The sequence below is a fragment of the Heptranchias perlo genome, chromosome 11, assembly GCF_035084215.1.
Source record: "Heptranchias perlo isolate sHepPer1 chromosome 11, sHepPer1.hap1, whole genome shotgun sequence".
NCBI classification, from domain to species: domain Eukaryota; kingdom Metazoa; phylum Chordata; class Chondrichthyes; order Hexanchiformes; family Hexanchidae; genus Heptranchias; species Heptranchias perlo.
In genome coordinates this window covers 73327757-73347502 of record NC_090335.1, presented here as the reverse complement: position 1 = coordinate 73347502, position 19746 = coordinate 73327757, and the positions used below count along the sequence as shown (strand labels likewise).

Below are 19746 nucleotides of genomic sequence, written 5' to 3'. Positions count from 1 at the left end.
CTCACCAACCTCCTCAACTTCCTTGCGGAAGTAACAACCTTAGTGGACCCAGGTACCCATGACAAAAGGCTTTTGATAAAGCTCCACTTGAAAGGCAATTAATTCAACACAAAACTGTGGTGATTCAGGTAGACCCTGGAAATGAAGGGGAAACTGGCTGAAAGGTAGGAGTTATGCTAGAGAGGGAGGAAGTAGTGAGTGGGGTGACCCAGTGCTCAGTGCAGGGACCAGGACTGTTTCTAATTTACACAACCACCTGAATTCAGAAACTGAATTCAAAATGGTCAAATTTACTGATGAAACCAAACTAGGGGTGGTCAATGGATTTGGAGGCAGCTCAAAAATCACAGAATGGGTTTAGGAACATAGGAATTGCTAGAAGAGAATATACCAAGGTCCATCTAGTTTGCCTTCTACCATCCTGGTTGTCGCTTGATATGATAATGGAGTTGTTGACTTATCGTAGAAATCAATCTCTACCAATTAGTCTACAATAGACCCAGACATGGAGAGCTTTGGGAAACATAGGATCAAATTAACCTTTGTCCTCCAAAGCATGCTATACTTACCACATCTCATGAGTTGGACAGAACATGCAAGTGGGCAGAACAATGATATTTATGCATACACAGGAAGGGGACATAGACTACACATCTTCTCCATGAATGATGTTGAAATAGCTAAGGATGAGGCTGAACGTGTCACCTACCCTGTCAAGCCCCCTCAGAATTTTATACGTTTCAATGAGATCACCTCTCATTCTTCTAAATTCCAGAGAGTATAGGCCCATTCTACACAATCTCTTCTCATAGGACAACACTCTCATCCCAGGAATCAATCTAGTGAACCTTTGTTGCATCGCCTCTAAGGCAAGTATATCCTTCCTTAGCTAAGGAGACCAAAACTGTGCACAGTATTCCAGGTGTGGTCTCACCAGAGCCCTGTATAATTGCAGCAAGACCTCCTTACTCTTATACTACAAGCCCTTGGAATAAAGGCTGACATACCATTTGCCTTCCTAATTGCTTGCTGTACCTGCATGTTAACTTTCTGTGATTCATGTACAAGGACACCCAAATCCCTCTGACTACCAACATTTCTTAATCTCTCACCTTTTAAAAAATATTCTGCTTTTCTATTCTTCCTACCAAAGTGGATAATTTCACATTTCCCCACATTATACTCCATCTGCCACCTTCTTGCCCACTCACTTAACCTGTCTATATCCCTTTTTAGCCTCTTTGCGTCCTCCTCACAACTTACTTTCCCACCTAGCTTTGTATCATCAGCAAACTTGGATACATTACACTGGGTCCCTTCATCCAAGTCATTAATATATATTGTAAATAGCTGAGGCCCAAGCACAGATCCTTGCGGCACCCCACTAGTTACAACCTGCCAACCTGAAAATGATCCGTTTATTCCTACTCTCTGTTTTCTGTCCGTTAACCAATCCTCAATCCATGCGAATATATTACCCCCAATCCCATGAGCTCTAATCTTGTGTAACAACCTCTTGTGCGGCACCTTATCGAATGCCTTTTGAAAATCCAAATATATTACATCCACTCATTCCCCTTTATCTACTCTGCTAGTTACACCCTCAAAAAATTCTAATAGATTTGTCAAACATGATTTCCCTTTCATAAAGCCATGTTGACTCTGCTTAATCATATTATGATTTTCCAAGTGCTCTGTACTATGTCCTTAATAATAGATTCTAGCATTTTCCCTACTACTGATGTCAGGCTCACTGGCTGATAGTTCCCTGTTTTTTCTCTCCCTCTTTCCTTGAATAGCGGGGTTACGTTGCTACCTTCCAATCCACGGGAACGGTTTTAGAATCTAAGCAATTCTGGAAGATCAAAACCAATGCATCCACTATCTCTGCAGCCACCTCTTTTAAAACCCTAGGATGTAGGCCATCAGGTCCAGGGGATTTGTTGGCTTTTAGTCCCATTAATTTCTCCAGTACTTTTTCTTTACTAATCTTAATTATGTTAAGTTCCTCGCTCTCATTAGACCCTTGGTTCCCCATTATTTCTGGTATTCTTATAGTGTCTTCTACTATGAAGGCAGATACAAAATATTTGTTTAACGTCTCTGCCATTTCTTTATTCCCCATTATAATTTCTCCTGTCTCTGCCGCTAAGGGACCCATGTTTACTTTTGCTAATCTCTTCCTTTTTACGTATTTGTAGAAGCTCTTACAATCTGTTTTTATAATTCTTGCTAGTTTACTCTCATATTCAATTTTCTCCCTATTTATCAATTTCGTGGTCATCCCTTGCTGGTTTCTAAAACCCTCCCAATCCTCAGGCTTATTACTCTTTTTGGCAACATTGTAAGCCTCTTCTTTTAATCTAATACTATCCTTAACTTCTCTCGTTAGCCACGGTTGGATTACTTTTCCCTTGGAGTTTTTATTTCTCAATGGAATGTATATTCATTGAGAATTATGAATTATTTCTTGAAATGTTTCTCTATTGCTTATCTACAGTCATACCTTTTAATCTAATTTCCCAATCTACCTTAGCCAATTTGTCCCTTATACCTACGTAATTGGCTTTGTTTAAATTTAAGACCCTACTTTCGGACTTAACTACATCACTCTCAAACTCAATATGAAATTCTATTCTATTATATTACTCTGCTACTAAGGTGAATCTGCGTCCTTTTAAGGTCAATGTCAAGTAAACAAAGGCTCAGGTCAATCAGAGATTCCTTGTTGTTTGGTTAAGGAACTTTTCAGATTGGAATGTACCAGTGAGTTTCAGGCCGTAGATAAGCAAAACCCAGCATTTCAGGATTGGCTTGCCCCCGTAACAAAGTGTGACCTACTATTTTTAATATAGTATAGACAGATTGGTTTACTTGCAATTATCAACATAGCATATTAACAACAATATGCTAAATAAGCTTTGTGACAACACTGATTATGCCAAGTTTAATTATGAGCAGCTTCTGTTGCATTGTCACATGACTGGCAGTATCATACTGTGTATCAAACAAAACTATTTACTTGATTCAAATTGCCTCATTTAACTTGATACAGAAGCCCGCAAACACAAGGCTGATTATGTGCATTATTGAGAATGCTTTCAACACACTGTATCAGACTGATCTACATAATGGCGGGAAGCCTTTTTTCTTTTAATTGCGAGATCAAAGTGAAAGGCCAAGGACAACACATTGGCTGAAAAGAATGAAAAGAAAAAGATGAGCTAAATCTGGAAGTAATGATTAAGTGACAACAACCAGAAGTTTTAAAAGTCTGATGGTTGCAGGAGGAAGGAAAGAGGCAGCAAGGAGTTCTGGGCTCGGAGTTTCCTCTGCATTTACAGCCCAGATATGCATGTAATCTAGGTGCAAACCAATTACGCGGCTTAAAAGATGGCAGAATTTGGGGAGTTAGTGAGTTATGCGCGAAACTATAATACGTCCAGGTCTCTGCGATCTTTTACACCCCTCCATAAAACCCTCCATCCGAAGTAATCTCCACGCACAAAATAGACCACGCCCCCCGTTCTCAAACTGGAGTATCCATCAATTGGGCTTGTTCCAGAGTTTCTCAAGATTGTGACCAGATTTTGGGGCGCAGCAGGAAACCAAATCATTTTTCTGGTCTGTTAATTGCAATTCATTGCAATTCATGCAAAATTTATCCTCCCTGCTCTGTATTTTTTATTGGTTTAAATGTATTTTTATGGCATCAGTATAAATCACATTAAAAATTGAAAAGCCTCCCCGATTAGGTTCCTAAACATGCTGTGCCTGATGTGCATGGATGTCAGTTTAAATGAGTTGAAAGTTAAAGTTTAAGACTCAAAGAAGAAATATACTGGTGTGGGTTTGGTGTTTCCTTGGGCCCTGATTGTTTACATTGATTTACGCCCATCTTAAGTTCAGGCATATTCGAATGAGATTGGGAGGATAATTGGGCGTAACTTGACATCGGCAAAATGGCCATGACATTGGGCGCATTTTCGGGTCTAATTTCCGGGCTGTGCCCAAGGAGGAAACTCCATGCCCTTGCAGTTCTGACATTCCAGGAAAGAATGTGTTTGAGTAGGAGATAGGAACATAGGACATAGGAACAGGAGTAGGCCATTCAGCCCCTCGAGCCTGTTCTGCCATTCAATGAGATCATGCCTGGCCTGTATCCTAACTCCATCCACCCGCCTTGGCTCCATATCCCTTAATACCCTTGGCTAGCAAAAACCTATCGATCTCAGATTTAAAATTATTAATTGAGCTAGCATCTACAGCGTTTTGTGGGAGAGAGTTCCACATTTCTATCACCCTAATTGTGAAGAAGTGTTTCCTAACTGTAGCAAAACTACCTCCCCTTTATATTCTAGCCCTCTAGTTATTTTTTGTACCCGAGTACTACATTTTAATGATCTGTGTACATGCACCCCTAAATCTCTTTGGATCTCCACTGTTCCTAGATTTTCACCATTTAAAAAAAATTCAGACCCATTACCTGCATTGAAATCCATCTGTCATGATTTTGCCCACTCACTTAATCTATCAGTATCTCTTTGTAATTTTATGCTCCCGTCTACACTACTTACTATGCCACCAATCGTGCCTTTGGCAAACTTGGATATATGGCTCTCTATTGTGTTATCTAAGTCAATAATAAATATCGTGAATGGTTGAGGTCCCAGCACAGATTCTTGAAGGACACCACTAGTCACTTCCTTTCTTCCAATTCAAGTATGTAACCATTATCCCTACTGTCATCTACCACCTAACCAATCTCCTAAACAGGTCAATAATTTGCCTTCAATTCCATGAGCTTTAATTTTAGCTAACAGTCTTTTATGTGGAACTTTATCGAATGCCTTCTGGACGTCTATATAAACTACATCCATAGACCTGTTACTTCCTCAAAAAATTCAATTAGGTTCATTTAACATGACCTATCCTTTACAAATCCATAATGGCTCTCTTTAATCAGCTCAAATTTCTTTAAGTGCTCAGTCACAGTTCTTAATTATCGATTTCAATAACTTCCCCACAACAGATGTTGGACTAATAGGTCTATAACTTCCTGGTTTCTCGCTCTCACCTTTCTTAAATAATGGAGTTATATTTGCAGTTTTCCAATCTAAAGGGACAATTCCTGAATCGAGACAGCTTTGAAAGATTATGGCTAAGGCATGGTGCAATGAAATTGGACTTCAACAGAGGGATGTGGGACGGAAGAAGAGTAGGATGCCATATCCCTCCATGGCCTCACCCCTCCCTATCTCTGTAACCTCCTCCAGCATCTCTATGCTCCTCCAATTCTGGCCTCTTGCACATCCCTGATTTTCATCACTCTATCACCCGGCAGTCGTGCCTTCAGCTGCCTAGGCCCCAACCTCTGGAATTCCCTCCCTAAACCTCTCTGGATTACTACCCCTTTCTCCTCCTTTAAGTCGCTCCATAAACTCTACCTCTTCGACCAAGTTTTCGATCACCTGTCCTAGTATCTCCTTATGTGGCTCGGTGTCAAATTTATTCTGAAAGCGCTCCTGTGAAACTCCTTGGGACGTTTCGCTACATTAATCGTGCTATATAAATGCAAGTTGATGTTGTAATAGGAACAAGTGTGGAATATTCACAAGAGTCCAAATCCATAATCGTATCAATAAAATAGAGAAAGGCAAGAAAAAGTGCAACAGCTAGAAACTTTAGATGAGACCTGGAACACGTATATTAGATTGAAGGTTTTAGGTGCACTAATTGATAATCTGCTTCCTTGTCTTGATAAACTGCCCTTGTTGATATCCAACTGCATTTCATTCGAATGGTACCAAAAAAAGCAAGAGGACGCAGTGCTATTGGTCCAGAGAGACATGCTAGAAGCAGGATGAATCTCTGCAACATACAGACACACCAGGGTAGCAATTGGTCTGTGTTGAGCCCATTTTTCGGGTGTCAAACAGATGCAACAATGTTGAATTTAGCAGTGGGATGGCTCGCACTCAATCGATGCGTGAGTTCGGGTCACTGCTAAATTCATTGGGCTCATTTTTCAGGTATCCCTGATGGCCGCCTAAAAAATGAGAATAAGACTCCTGACATATCTAAATGAGGGACCTAACACCCGTTTTAGGTCCACCTTGCTGTAATTGATTGCCGATGAGCAGGAGCTGGGCCTGCTCCGCTCGGGATTCTTCAGGAGCCCCTGCGGCCACCAACGAAAGGTAAGTTTATTCTTTTAAAAAGAATAGTCATAACTCGTTGCTGAGGAGCCAGGAGGGGCAGGAATGCTCGCCCAACTCCACAGTCCTCACGATCGGCTTCCTTCTCCCCATTGTCATCCCACAACCCACCTTCCGGGAATTACCTGCCAGTGAGGCAAATGGCCCGGTATCCATCTTAGTAAAATGCTTGTGGAGACACGACGGGCGCTGCCAGCTCGCGGCTAAAACGTCAATGAGGCCCGAGGACCAATCTCGTGCCAGTCTCGAGGCCTCTCGGTTGGGGCTGGAGCCGAAAACAGGCCATAGTCAATTTTCACCTGTTCAATTTTCAATACATTGGATCAAATCCATTTGAACTATCAGATGGTCAAGGAACGCCTTCTCCCTTGCTGACATGCCAAGGACGGAACACATAATATTCCAAAGGCAATCCGGTACAGCAATGGAGCCTCACTGTTGTGCTTACAATCCTCATGCTGAGGCTAAAGTAGATCGCCATGGTGATAGGTCCCGAGCAAAGGTCAGGTGCTTCCCAGTAGGGAAAAGGAATAACACATGGAGAGAAGCCCCTCGGTCCACTTTACTGCACCCGCCAGTGGCCGATTCCAAAGCCACATTGGCAGAGGTCTGACAAGTCTCCTACTTGCCACAGATTGTACATGGTTGGTGGGGGGGTGGGGGGGGGGGGAAGGAAGACCGAGGAAAGGTTTGAGAGAGAAAATGTTTTTACAAAAAGGAGGCTCGTTCTTCTCCCTTCTCCCCACACCAAAAAAATATATATATTTTTTTAACAAAGGGGCAGCAGCAGTAACTCAAAGTGATCAGATTGGGGCCAATCTTTCCCGTAGGCTGGAAAACAGTGCAGTTTGGGTTGCAAATTCAGTTCAGCGCTTATCTTCAGCTGTGCTCCATTTGCTTTTCCACTCAGTAACATTCTACATCATCCTTGCACCAGCTGTCAACTCCAAACAGGAGCAGGGTCTCCTCGGCAACGGAAAGTCTGGTGACACGCCTGATTAAAAGTGTGAAGAGCACTGATAATCTGAGTCAAGGTTTAAAATAGAACGACAGGTATTTATGATATCTATTATCCTACAGGTTAGAAAAGGTTAAAAGGGGGTCTCGGAATTGAGTAATAGCCTGAAAGAAGATATGAGCCTCAGTATTATGAAGAGCTGAATTACATGATGTCCTTGAGTGCGCAGGGTTGCTGGGGTTACGTGTCAGTTATAAATACACTTGTATTTGTCACAATTCTCTCGTAGCTTCCAGTAATCGCTAATAGAAGTTGATAACTTTTGTTAGAAAAGAGCTTGTAAGGGTCCTGGAGGGAGAAGGACTGAGGGGATTGCTAGCTAGAAAGAATGGCTGTGGAAGAGGCCAAACCCAGGTTCTCCGGATTCAGTAGTGAATTACATATCACAAAAAGGGTATGGAAGGTGCAAAAAAGATTCACTGGGATGATACCAGAACTGAGAGGTTGTAACTATCAGGAAAGGCTGAACAGGCTGGGGCTCTTTTCTCTGGAGAAGAGAAGGCTGAGGGGGTGACCTGATAGAGGTCTTTAAAATGATGAAGGAGTTTGATAGGGTAGACGTAGTGAGGATGTTTCCACTCGTGGGGGAATCCAAAATTAGGGGCTATAAATACAAGACAGTGGCTAATAAATCCAGTAGGGAATTTAGGAGAAACTTCTTTATCCAGAGAGTGGTGAGAATGTGGAACTCGCTACCACGTGGAGTGATTGAGGTGAATAGCATAGATGCCTTTAAGGGGAAGCTAGATAAGTACATGAGCGAGAAAGGAATAGAAAGATATGCAGACAGGGTTAGATGGAGAATGAAGGGAGGAGGCTCATGTGGATCATAAACACCGGCACATTGAATGGCCTGTTTCTGTGCTGTAGGCTCTATTTAATCCTATGTAATTGTATGGATGGCGAAGTATTCATTTACATCAATAAACTAATGAATTATTGTAAGGCTCGTGTTCAGAATTTGGTGCAATGACTGAGAAATTTGGCAGCCACCTGGGTATTTAAGAACTAAAGAGGTTTTAGGCTCAGGAGGTCCTGAATGCCTGTCCCTTTTTCGCAGTTCAACGCCATCTAGCCACCTTCTCATCAGTGGTGGACGGAGGGGGATAAGATTTTCCAATACAAGTTACAACACAAAAACCGGCAATTCGGCCCAACCAGTCCATGTTGACATTTACCCTCCATGCAAAAAAAAATAGTTCTAATCACATTTATCCACCCTTATCCCTTCATTCCTACATCCACACTTTTATGACTTCACTAAAAATAGCGAACGCATCAAATCTTCCCATTATGTTTATAATGTCATTAAGACATAGCAACCATAGGAAATATTTTCCCTCATTGCCAAAACACACAGACATTACAGCGCTTATGGATGTCCATTTTGCCTCAGGACAAACCTTTTAGCTGCCACTGAAATATGCAACTGCTGTTGCACTTAATATCTCCACAGTTGTGTGCACAAAGCAAGCTTCCAACAAAACCTAGGGGCACGATGCATGTTCGTTTACGCACACTCAAGTTAGGAGGCAGAGTGTCTTCAAAAGTTGATACTAACTTTAGATTCTCTGATGGCCAGAACACACAGCCAAAAGAGGCAGAGTCTGGGCTCTTCAAAGATCCAGCATCTCAATGGTATTTACCAGAACTCAGAACAAGGTAACAGCCAGTGCCCCACAACGTCAAACCCTTGAGCCAATTTGAAGAGAGATCTTGGGGACAGAAGCCATGGAGGGAGGGAGGGAGGGAGAGAGAGAGAGGTAGAGAGAGAGAGGTAGAGAGAGGGAAAGAGAAAGAGAGAGAGAGAGAGAAAAGGGAGAGAGGGAGAGGATGAAGCCAAAAGTATCAGCCGTGGTTCAATGCGTAGCACTCTTGTCTCTGAGTCAGAAGGTTGTGGATTCAAGTCCCAATCCAGCGACTTGAGCACAAAATCCAGGTTAACACTCCCAGTGCCAGCGCTGAGGGAGTGCTGCACTGTCGGAGGTGCTGTCCTTCGGAAGAGACGTTAAACTGAGGCACCGTCTGCCCTCTCAGGTGGACGTAAACGATCCTATGGCACTATTTGAAGAAGAGCAGGGAGTTCTCCCCGATGTCCTGTCCAATACTTATCCCTCAACCAACATCACTAGAACAGATTATCTGGTCATTATCATCTTGCTGTGCGCAAATTGGCTGCTACGTTTCCTACACTACAACAGTGACTACACTTCAAAGTACTTCATTGGCTGTAACATGCTGTGGGACATCCTGAGGTTTTGTAAGGTGCTATATAAAGGCAAGTTCTTTACCCCAAGCTCAGGTCAATGCAACCTCCTTTCTATTATTTTTTCACCACCTACTCTTTCACACTCCTTGTCACATAGGCGTACACTTCCGCAGAACACTATGATGCACAATATAGCACATCTACCACAGGGGCTTGAGGTAGTGGGTCTGAGGCAGGATCATTGTTTAAGCAATGAGCGTAAGTGAGGCGGAGCAAGTGGACATGGAGGTGGAGGAGCATGAAACTGCTGGCTGGAGGACTAACTCACACCATTCCTCATCTGCTAGAACCTCACAGAGCCTGCGTATAAAATAATAGTTAACTGATTAGAACATAAGAACATAAGAAATAGGAGCAGGAGTAGGCCATACGGCCCCTCGAGCCTGCTCCGCCATTCAATCAGATCATGGCTGATCTTCGACCTCAACTCCACTTTCCCGCCAGATCCCCATATCCCTTGATTCTTTTAGTGTCCAAAAATCTATCGATCTCATTATTGAATATACTCAACGACTGAGCATCTACAGCCCTCTGGGGTAGAGAATTCCAAAGATTCACAATCCTCTGAGTGAAGAAATGTTCCCTCATCTCGGTCCTAAATGGCCAACCCCTTATATTGAGACTGTGATCCCTAGTTCCAGACTCTCCAGCCAGGGGAAACAGCCTCTCACCATCTACCCTGTCGAGCCCTCTAAGAATTTTATACGTTTCAATGAGATCGCCTCTCATTCTTCTAAACTCCAGAGAATATAGGCCCAGTCTACTCAATCTCTCCTCATACGACAACCCTCTCATTCCATGATCAATGTTTAAAGGAGTCATTTGAAAATTTATAAAGCATCCTGCAAGGGTTTGACTGTGGTTGCGAAGAAGCATTACCACTTAACAAAACTGTATGACCCAGCACAAAGGGGACCAAGGCCAACTCTACCCCAAAGGCAAACACTGACATCCAGCAACCAACTACCTCACTCGCTCTAGCTGTAGGAAGTGAGTTAGACTGCAAGCAATCCAAATCTCCTCCACCATCGTAGAAGCAACATCAAAGACTGCAGTGGTTCAAGAAGGCCGACTACCTTCACCTTCCTTTTTCTGAGTTTCATCTCTCCTCATTGTCATTCTCAGGACCATGGTTAAGTTTCTCAGGGTTCATCTCGTTGCTACCTGAGGTCTTGAAAAGTTCAATAATAACAGAAAAAGGAAGGTGAAGGTAGTCGGCCTTCTTGAACCACTGCAGTCTTTGATGTTGCTTCTACGATGGTGGAGGAGATTTGGATTGCTTGCAGTCTAACTCACTTCCTACAGCTGGAGCGAGTGAGGTAGTTGGTTGCTGGATGTCAGTGTTTGCCTTTGGGGTAGAGTTGGCCTTGGTCCCCTTTGTGCTGGGTCATACAGTTTTGTAAGGATGCGAGAGAGACCTTCTCAGATATGGGAAGTTTTACTCAAAGTTCTTGGATAGATGGTAGGCTATGGTATGGTGCTGGACCAGCAATCGAGTGGTTTCACATAATCGGAGAATGATACAGCACAGAAGAAGGTCATTTGGCCCATCGCGCCGGTGGTGGCATTTTGAAAGAGCTATCTAATTAGTCCCACACTCCCGCTCTTTCCCCATAGCCCTGCAAATTTTTCCCCTTCAAGTATTTATCCAATTCCCTTTTGAAAGTTATTATTGAATCTGCTCCCACCACCCTTTCAGGCAGCACATTCCAGATCATTACAACTCACTGTGTAAAAAAGACTCCTCATCTCGCATCTGGTTCTTTTGCCAATTACCTTAAATCTGTGTCCTCTGGTTACCGACCCTTCTGCCACTGGAAAAAGTTTCTCCTTATTCACGCTATCAAAACCCTTCATGATTGTGAACACCTCAATTAAATCTCTCCATAACCTTCTCTGAACTAAATAAAACAACCTCAGCTTCTCTAATCTTTCCACGTAACTGAAGTCCCCCATCCCTGGCCCCTAGTTTTGGACTCCCCTATAAATGGAAACATCTTCTCTACATCTACCCTATCAAACCCCTTCATAATTTTAAAGCCCTCTATTAGGTCATCTCTCAGCCTTCTCTTCTTTAGGTTCAAATCGTGTCAAGTTGTAAAATTGAATTGGTCAGCCCAACCTCATTGAAAAGGCCCACTCTCGGCAGGTGGTAAGAAAACTGTGGGATGAACCCAAGCTGTGCAATATTAACATTGAAATGGATAAATGTGTTTGTACGTTAATGTTGCACCCCACAATCTCACGCCAATGGTGAACTTTGAATGAGTGGGATTAAAAATAAATAATCTTATTGAGAGTTCAGATCGCACGGCAAACTTCAAATGTGATGCCTGTACGTGTTTGTTGTCTTCTGAAGCCCAACATGAGGTTGTCTTCACTGCCACACAACCTAATCATCATCAACTCAATCTTTACATCGCTGCCTACTCATTCTTTTGCCAGAGCTCAAAATTGTGCACCTGCTTACCTCCCTCAGTGTCTTCAAGCTTCTACAGTCTCTAGGCTTTTAAAACATACGTTTGGCCTCACCCAGCCGCTAGCTGTTGATGTACTTCATTGTCTCTCTCTTCCCCTCTTCAACCTTGGTGGTGTCTTTCATTATGGGTTGTGGCCCATCACCTAGGTTCCTCGACAGAATAAATTTGCTCAAACCTTCCTCAAAGCAGCAAAATCGAGGTCAATCATGCAGCAACGTAGGTGATTAAATCAAAGTCTCACCATTGAAGTGACGCCACCACACTATGCTCCAATCTGTTGCTCCACCCTGTTATCCATCTAACATATATTTAAAAATATTAAAAATCTTACATCTGCTTACACTTCCTGACTCTAAAATTTTACTTCCTGTCGCCATGTTTTTGTCACACTTTTGTGTCAACTTTTTCCAATTACAAATTCCTATGTTCACATTTACAATGGAAACTGTATATGTAAACTTTTCATGCTGTAATTACACCTTTCCGCCAGCGGCGGTGCTGTAGCACCTCCCAGCTCCTCAGCCTGTGCTGCAGATTATCTCACATACTCCAACCAACTCCACTTCTCTGCTTCCCAAATTATTGTAAACTTTTTCTATTTAACTATAAATAATAATATAAAACCAAAGTATTGCATAAAAATAAAGATAAAATGGATGACTTTAAAATGGGGTTTGAGTTTCATCTGCACACTATGGTTCCAATTATCCCCTGCCCTTTAACTACACCTCCTCATGAAGACTACACTTGGGGAGAGGGATTTTAACTGTTAGTGGGCTAGCGGGAAACCAATGGATTCAGTTACAGTGAAAGCTGTAAATTACGGACATCTTAAGTACTGACATCAGCTGTCTTTTATTTACAGGTATTCTTATTTTCAAAATGGCCATTGTGTGTACTGTAAAAATTCTCAGTAGAATGGGGAGTTCTTTATCCAGTAACCATGGCAGCAGAGAAACGGCTCTATCCTTGGGATGGAGCCATGCAAGCTTTCAATCCCAGAGATAGAGTGGTTTCTCTGCCACTATGGATGCTGGGTCAAGAGATCCCTATTCCACAAAGGCCATTTCTTTCACAAAACCCACTGCCTCCTCGCGCTGACCTGCGTGCCCCTTGTTTTAAGTTGCAAATGGGCTTGCTGCATTGAAGGCTGTCGGTAGTTCGTAATTTGCGAGTGTCCATGGTTTCAGAGTGCCCCTTGTGTATTTTACCGTGTTGGTTATTTGGGTCTTTCAACAACAACAACAACTTGCATTTATATAGCACCTTTAACATAGTAAAACATTCCAAGGCGCTTCACAGGAGCGATTATCAAACAACATTTGACATCGAGCCACATAAGGAGACATTAGGACAGGTGACCAAAAGCTTGGTCAAAGAGGTAGGTTTTAAGGAGCGTCTTAAAGGAGGAGAGAGAGATAGAGAGGCGGAGAGGTTGAGGGAGAGAATTCCAGAGCTTAGGGCCTAGGCAGCTGAAGGCACGGCCGCCAATGGTGGAGCGACTAAAATCGGGGAAGCGCAAGAGGCAAGAATTGGAGGAGCGCAGAGATCTCGGAGGGTTGTAGGGCTGGAGGAGGTTACAGAAATAGGGAGGGGCGAGGCCATGGAGGGATTTGAAAACAAGGTTGAGAATTTTAAAATCGAGGCGTTCCCAGACCAGAAGCCAATGTAGGTCAGCGAGCACAGGGGTGATGGGAGAATGGGACTTGGTGCGAGTTAGGATACGGGCAGCAGAGTTTTGGATGAGCTCAAGTTTATGGAAGGTGGAAGGTGGGAGGTCAGCCAGGATAGCATTGGAATAGTCAAGCCTAGAGTTAACAAAGGCAGGAGCGGAGACGGGCGATGTTACGGAGGTGGAAGTCGGCGGTCTTGGTGAGGGAGCGGACATGTGGTCGGAAGCTCATCTCAGAGTCAAATAGGACGCCAAGGTTTCGAACAGACTGGTTTTGTAAGTGTCCATATCTCTGCAGGTGTCCGTTTTTTGGAGTGTCCATTTATATAGGTTTCACCGTAGTTTCCTGCCTGCCCGCCACGGTATGATGACACGGTGATTTTAACCGCCATACCTCGTTAACATGCCGCCAGTCCATTTCCCACATGGAATAAACGGGAAGAGTGCAGGAAGCGACTGCCAGGCTTCCGGAAAATCAGGAACCCTCCAACTCTCGGAAAAAGCTGTGAGGTAGAGGTTACCGGGGAATCTCGCGGAAGGGACGGGAGAAAGGATGGGAGGGGAGAGGAAATCAAGAGTAGGGGGAAGGCCTGAACTTTCCTTGTGGGGCCTGGAGGGGCAATCCTGCTTCTCCTGGACCCATAAAGGAAAGCAAAGAAATCTTACCTGGAGGATCTCTTCAGCTTCCCGATCCTCTTCACGCTGGCCTCCAGCTGGTGGGAAAGCTGCCGTCGCGGCTGCTTCCCTGCTCAGGCCAACATTAAAATTGATGTCGGGGCCTATTGCTGTAATCGGACCTTGGTTAGCATATGTCATTTAGGACCCCATTAGCTTTGGGAGGGCGGCTTAGCTGCTTATCCAGAAGTCTCCGTTCCAATCGGAAAAAGCTGGAATCCAGCAGGCTAGTAACCCGGAGCATTTTAACTACCTGGTTTCCACCGGACAGGTTGGATTAAAATTCCCGCTTTGATCTTCATTCCCCGTGTGCAAAACCATAGTAGATCGACTAGCATCTTACACATTCCTAATTTGGATTTTTCTTGATTCTTTCATTTTTGCTGCTTCAGTTTATTTTGATCTTTCTTTCTACTCTTGTCCGTTTTGTTTTTGCAGCTATTAATTTGACCTTGAATACGGAGCTGTCAAAATTTGAGCATTCTTCATGCAAGATGGACCGAAGGACATGTTCCCATTCGCCATAGGACACATTGCCAGTGATGTCAACGTTTAATTCTGCACACATGTAAAGTCGAATCAATGTCATGAGTACAGGTTATGAAGTAATAGACAGAGGTAATCTCATGCTGCATGGATCATAATGGCCCCTAAACTCCAAGGCTCATGGAAGTATCGCGCCAAGAAAGGTGGCTTGTTTAGGATCTTGTGATGGAGTCCTGTGGCGTCTTTCTGGAGAGATAAAGATGGGCTGAATGGCCCTTCTCACCTCTATTTATCTTGTGACACACAAAGCAAAACTTAAAATTGGTTCAGTGTTCTGCAGTTTTGCTTGATTTAACGGGAGGTCACATGGGTAGGGGGCGGACGTTGTAAGACCTTTCTCCAAGAGATTAAATTGCTTGGATAATGTCCATGATATTAGGTTTTGGATTGGGCTAGCAAAGAGCCAGCAGAGGCACAATGGGCCAAATTGGCGCCCTAATGTGCTATAAACCCCAATATTCTACTTGTGCAAGGAACGGGTTTGACGAGACCTCATCTCTTTCCATGTGTGATGTCGAGAGTTTGAAGCCTTTGACAAGAGTTTGCCCAATTGGGATTTCGACAGCTGGTACTCACCACTTGCTTCAATGACGATATCTCGATTATTGTGCAGCCAGGTTACCATAGGAGCAGGAGAGCTGCTCACATCACAGATCACCTCAGCATCCTCGCCCTCTCTGAACTCCTGGGGAGATCTGATATCTTTAAATGTCAGCTTTTCTGTGAACATAGCAAGGATAAAACATAGTAAGAAGAATTATTCTGACTCCCCTCCTCTCTGTTGGAAAATGCTCACCCATTGCCTGGCAGTACTTTGACCCCCACAGTAACAGCACTGACACAAAGACACAAGACTCATGTTAATTGGTCTTTAATGAAACCAGTTCACTTTGAGGCACTCAATATGCAATAACAACAACAACTTGCATTTATAAAGTGCATTTAATATAGCAAAACGACTCATACTTAACCTATAACAATACTTAATACTTAACCTATAGATTTACTCTCCGACATAACTTACTCTCAGAGTGAGTAGTGCCACAGATAGATAGTGACACAGTTCTTACTCTCAGAGTAATACAGTCTATTGCTATAGACAGTGACCCACAAAAATACTCTCACTTTTAGCTGGATCTCAGTGATGGACCTTACCTGTGGAGTCTCCTTTTCCTTTAACTGGCGCTCAGTGATGTCACTTTTCCATAGTTTCCTTTCACTTTAACTGGCATTTGGTGATGGCGGTTACACAGAGAGAGTTACCATCCCCTTTACCTGCCTGTCAGTGATAGTGCTTACCTAGGAAGCTACCTTCCCCTTTAAGCATCTATCGGTGACGCACTTACTCAAAGCATTATCTTTCCCTTTTAATTCTGTAATAAAAATACATGTCTGTGTGCTTATAAAGGGCTGCTTCACCTGTGCACAGAAACTGCAACAAATGTTAGCTTGTAGCGGCAGATTACAGTGATTAGAATGATGAAAAGCCGCATATAATTAGCAAATTATCATTTAAATCATGAAGTGTGTGGTTATTTCTGGAACTTCCATTATCAGTTGGACAATAAAAGTGATTATTTCAAATACATGCTCCGCCCGCTCACAAAGCTGGTACAATACTCAGGAGTGTCAGTTTAACCCTTCCTCCTGTCTTTCTGGGCTTCATCTATTTGTGTCTGCAGTTATTGCTCATTCGGGTAAAATACCATTTCAGACAAGTCCCAGCGCACTTCAACACACCTTTTATCTTTAATGTAAAGTCAAATATCAGCTTGAAAGGCACTTATGTTCCAGAGTCCTACAGCATAGTATTTATGGTATATTACTAGTGTGCTGCACACATCCATCCCTCTATCTCTCCATCCCTCCATTTATCTATTTATCGATCTACCTATCTACCTATCTCTCTCCCCATCTCTATCTATCTATCTCCCTATATCTCTCTCTCGCCTTCTCCCCATCTCTATCTATCTATCTATCTCCCTATCTCTCTCTATCCTTCTCCCCATCTCTCTCTTTCTATCTCCCCATCTCTCTCTATCTCTCTCCCCATCTCTCTCTATCTATCTCCCCATCTCTCTCTATCTCTCTCCCCATCTCTCTCTATCTATCTCCCTATCTCTCTCTATCCTTCTCCCCATCTCTCTCTTTCTATCTCCCCATCTCTCTCTATCTATCTCCCTATCTCTCTCTATCCTTCTCCCCATCTCTCTCTTTCTATCTCCCCATCTCTCTCTATCTATCTCCCTATCTCTCTCTATCCTTCTCCCCATCTCTCTCTTTCTATCTCCCCATCTCTCTCTATCTATCTCCCCATCTCTCTCTATTTCTCTCCCCATCTCTCTCTATCTCTCTCCCCATCTCTCTCTATCTCTCTCCCCATCTCTCCCCATCTCTCTCCCCATCTCTCTATCTATCTCTATCCTCCCCATTTCTCTTTCTATCTATCTATATATCTATCTATCATTCACAGTTTTCTCCTTTCATCCTCTTATGTTCCCCCTTTGGACAAGTGACCTTCCTTCATGCAAGAGCTTAAAACAATAGGCTCGATTTTAACTCCGGGGCGGGGATGCGGCCCAGTGAGTGGTGTGCCCATCCTGGAGCAATAGCAGGGGTACTCAGTTGATTTTTAGCAGCCGGGCCTCATTAACATGCCGCTTGCCGACCTCCCCACCCAAATTGTCCGAGAAGTCGGTGGGAAGCTTCTGACTGGCCAGGGGAACGGTCCCCGGCATAAGGTAAGTGGAGCAGTGGGGCTCGGCAGGAGAATCACCGTACGGAGACTGGGGAGGAAAGTCTGGGGCTGAGGAGGCCGAAGGCTTTCTTTTGGGGCCCAGAGGAGCACTCCTGCTCCACAAGGAACCAAAGAAAATGTTTAAAACTTATCTTTGCTGGGCTTCTTCTGGGCCCTGGTTGCTGTTCCCGGCAGGTTTGGCCCGGTGGGGAAGCTGTCAAGGCCCCAGGTCAAAATCGCAGATCGGGCCCCGATGACATCATCAGAGCCCAATCGGGACGAGAAAGGAATGGGTAAATACCCCCACTCCATTTTAACCATCCCGCCTGATTTCCGGCCATGCGGGGAGGAGGGGAGTTAAAGTCGAGGCCAATGAGGGTTGGTAGGCTATTCCACAGTGTAGGTATCACAGAGGAACCTAATCTTCTTTCCATTTGAAATCCAGTCACACACCCATTTTCACAGCAATCAAAAGACAGGATCCAGGCTGATTCTTTCCTCCTTCTCTAGCCTAGGCCACTCAGGCAAGTTGCAGCATTCCAGCTATTGCTTTGGGTGAGATCGAAGGGTTTGGAGATTTTTTTTCTTTTCAGGGATGCGATCGGCTCCTTTGATGGTGAACAGTAATTTTTTGAGAGATAGGAAAGAAGTGTTTTTTTTTACCTTTTAGTGAATATGAAATTTGAGCTCCCCAGACACCTTACTCCACAGTCGCATCACACATAAACTTTTAATTATATCGATAAAGCTGATGCATTTCCCAGTAATCCACTGCAACAAAAACTTAAACATTTATATGATGGCGCTTTTAACACGGTAAAACATCCTAAGTCGCTTCACAGGAGCGTAACCAGACAAAATTTGACCCCGAGCCAAAGAAGGGGATATTAAGACTGTTGACTAAGTTGTAAGTTTGGTCAAAGTTGTAAGTTTTAAGGAGCGTCTTAAGGAATAAATCCCATTACCTTGATGTGATTACATCACCGATTTGGAGCGAAGGCTAAACTTCCATAATAAAATTGCAAAGTTAAGACCCAATCTCAAATTGACTCTGGAATTAAATGGATTGAGACTCAGTCCTCTAGGGAGGCTTAGTCCTCCTCACTGTAGTGTCAGGTTTTTACATAGAATTACATTGAACTTACTGGCCATTCGGCCCAACTGGTCTGTGCCGGTGTTTATGCTCCACGCGAGCCTCCTCCTCCCTACTTCACCTACCCCTATCAACATACCCTTCTATTCCTTTCTCCCTCATGCAGTTATCTAGCTTCCCCTTAAATGCATCTATCTTCCACATTCTAACCACTCCCTGGGTATAAAAGTTTCTCCTGAATTCCCTATTGGATTTATTAGTGACTATCCTATATTTATGACCCCCTAGTCTTGGACTCACCCACGAGTGGAAACATCTTCCCCATGTCTACAATATCATTTTAAAGACCTCTAACAGGTCACCCCTTTGGGGTCGTCTCTTTTCCAGAGAAAAGAGCCCCAGCCTGTTCAGCCTTTCCGGATATAACCTCTCAGTTCCGGTATCATCCTTGTCAATCTTTTTTTGCATCTTCTCCAGTGCCTCCATATCCTTTTTGTAATATGGAGACCAGAACTGTGCACACTAAGTGTGGTCTAACCAAGGTTGCATATAAGTTTAACATAACTTGTTGTGCTTTGATTCCAGATTTAAGCGACATCGACATTATGGGGATAGGTTTCCAACTTGCCGTCCTGGGGTAAAACTGGAGTCGTGCATCGGACGGCCATTATCGAGACCACCCGATTTTCAATTCCATTGGTTTCAATTGCCATTGGGCAGCTGATCTGAAATGGCAGTTTTACATCGGGACGGCAAATTGAGACTAATTTTAGCACTGGTGCTACACACCAATGTTACATTTGGAGTGTTAAAGCCCTGTTAGTCTTTCAGTGAGGGTGTAATCATGTAGCCATTGAATGGAGTGCCTTGACTGTTGATATCGGTCGTGACACATACCCACAGTCACACCATGGTGCAAATAGCTCTCTTTGTCACCCTGGTTCTATAAAGATTCTATCAAAAAAATTGCTGGATTGCAGTCAAAATAATCTATCTCGGTATCCCGCTTGTAATAAACATTCTCAAATCCAGGTGTGG

At 43.6% G+C, this 19746-nt stretch overlaps 1 protein-coding gene across 2 annotated transcripts in view; it reads right to left on the bottom strand.

The window, feature by feature from the left end:
• LOC137327487 (neural cell adhesion molecule 2-like) overlaps nt 1–19746 on the bottom strand; it is a 1142796-nt gene that overhangs the window by 325554 nt on the left and 797496 nt on the right. For both annotated transcript variants that reach the window (XM_067993365.1, XM_067993366.1), the window contains exon 4: nt 15455–15598. In XM_067993365.1, the coding sequence (XP_067849466.1) occupies nt 15455–15598 (144 nt within the window). The remainder of the gene's footprint in view (nt 1–15454; nt 15599–19746) is intronic.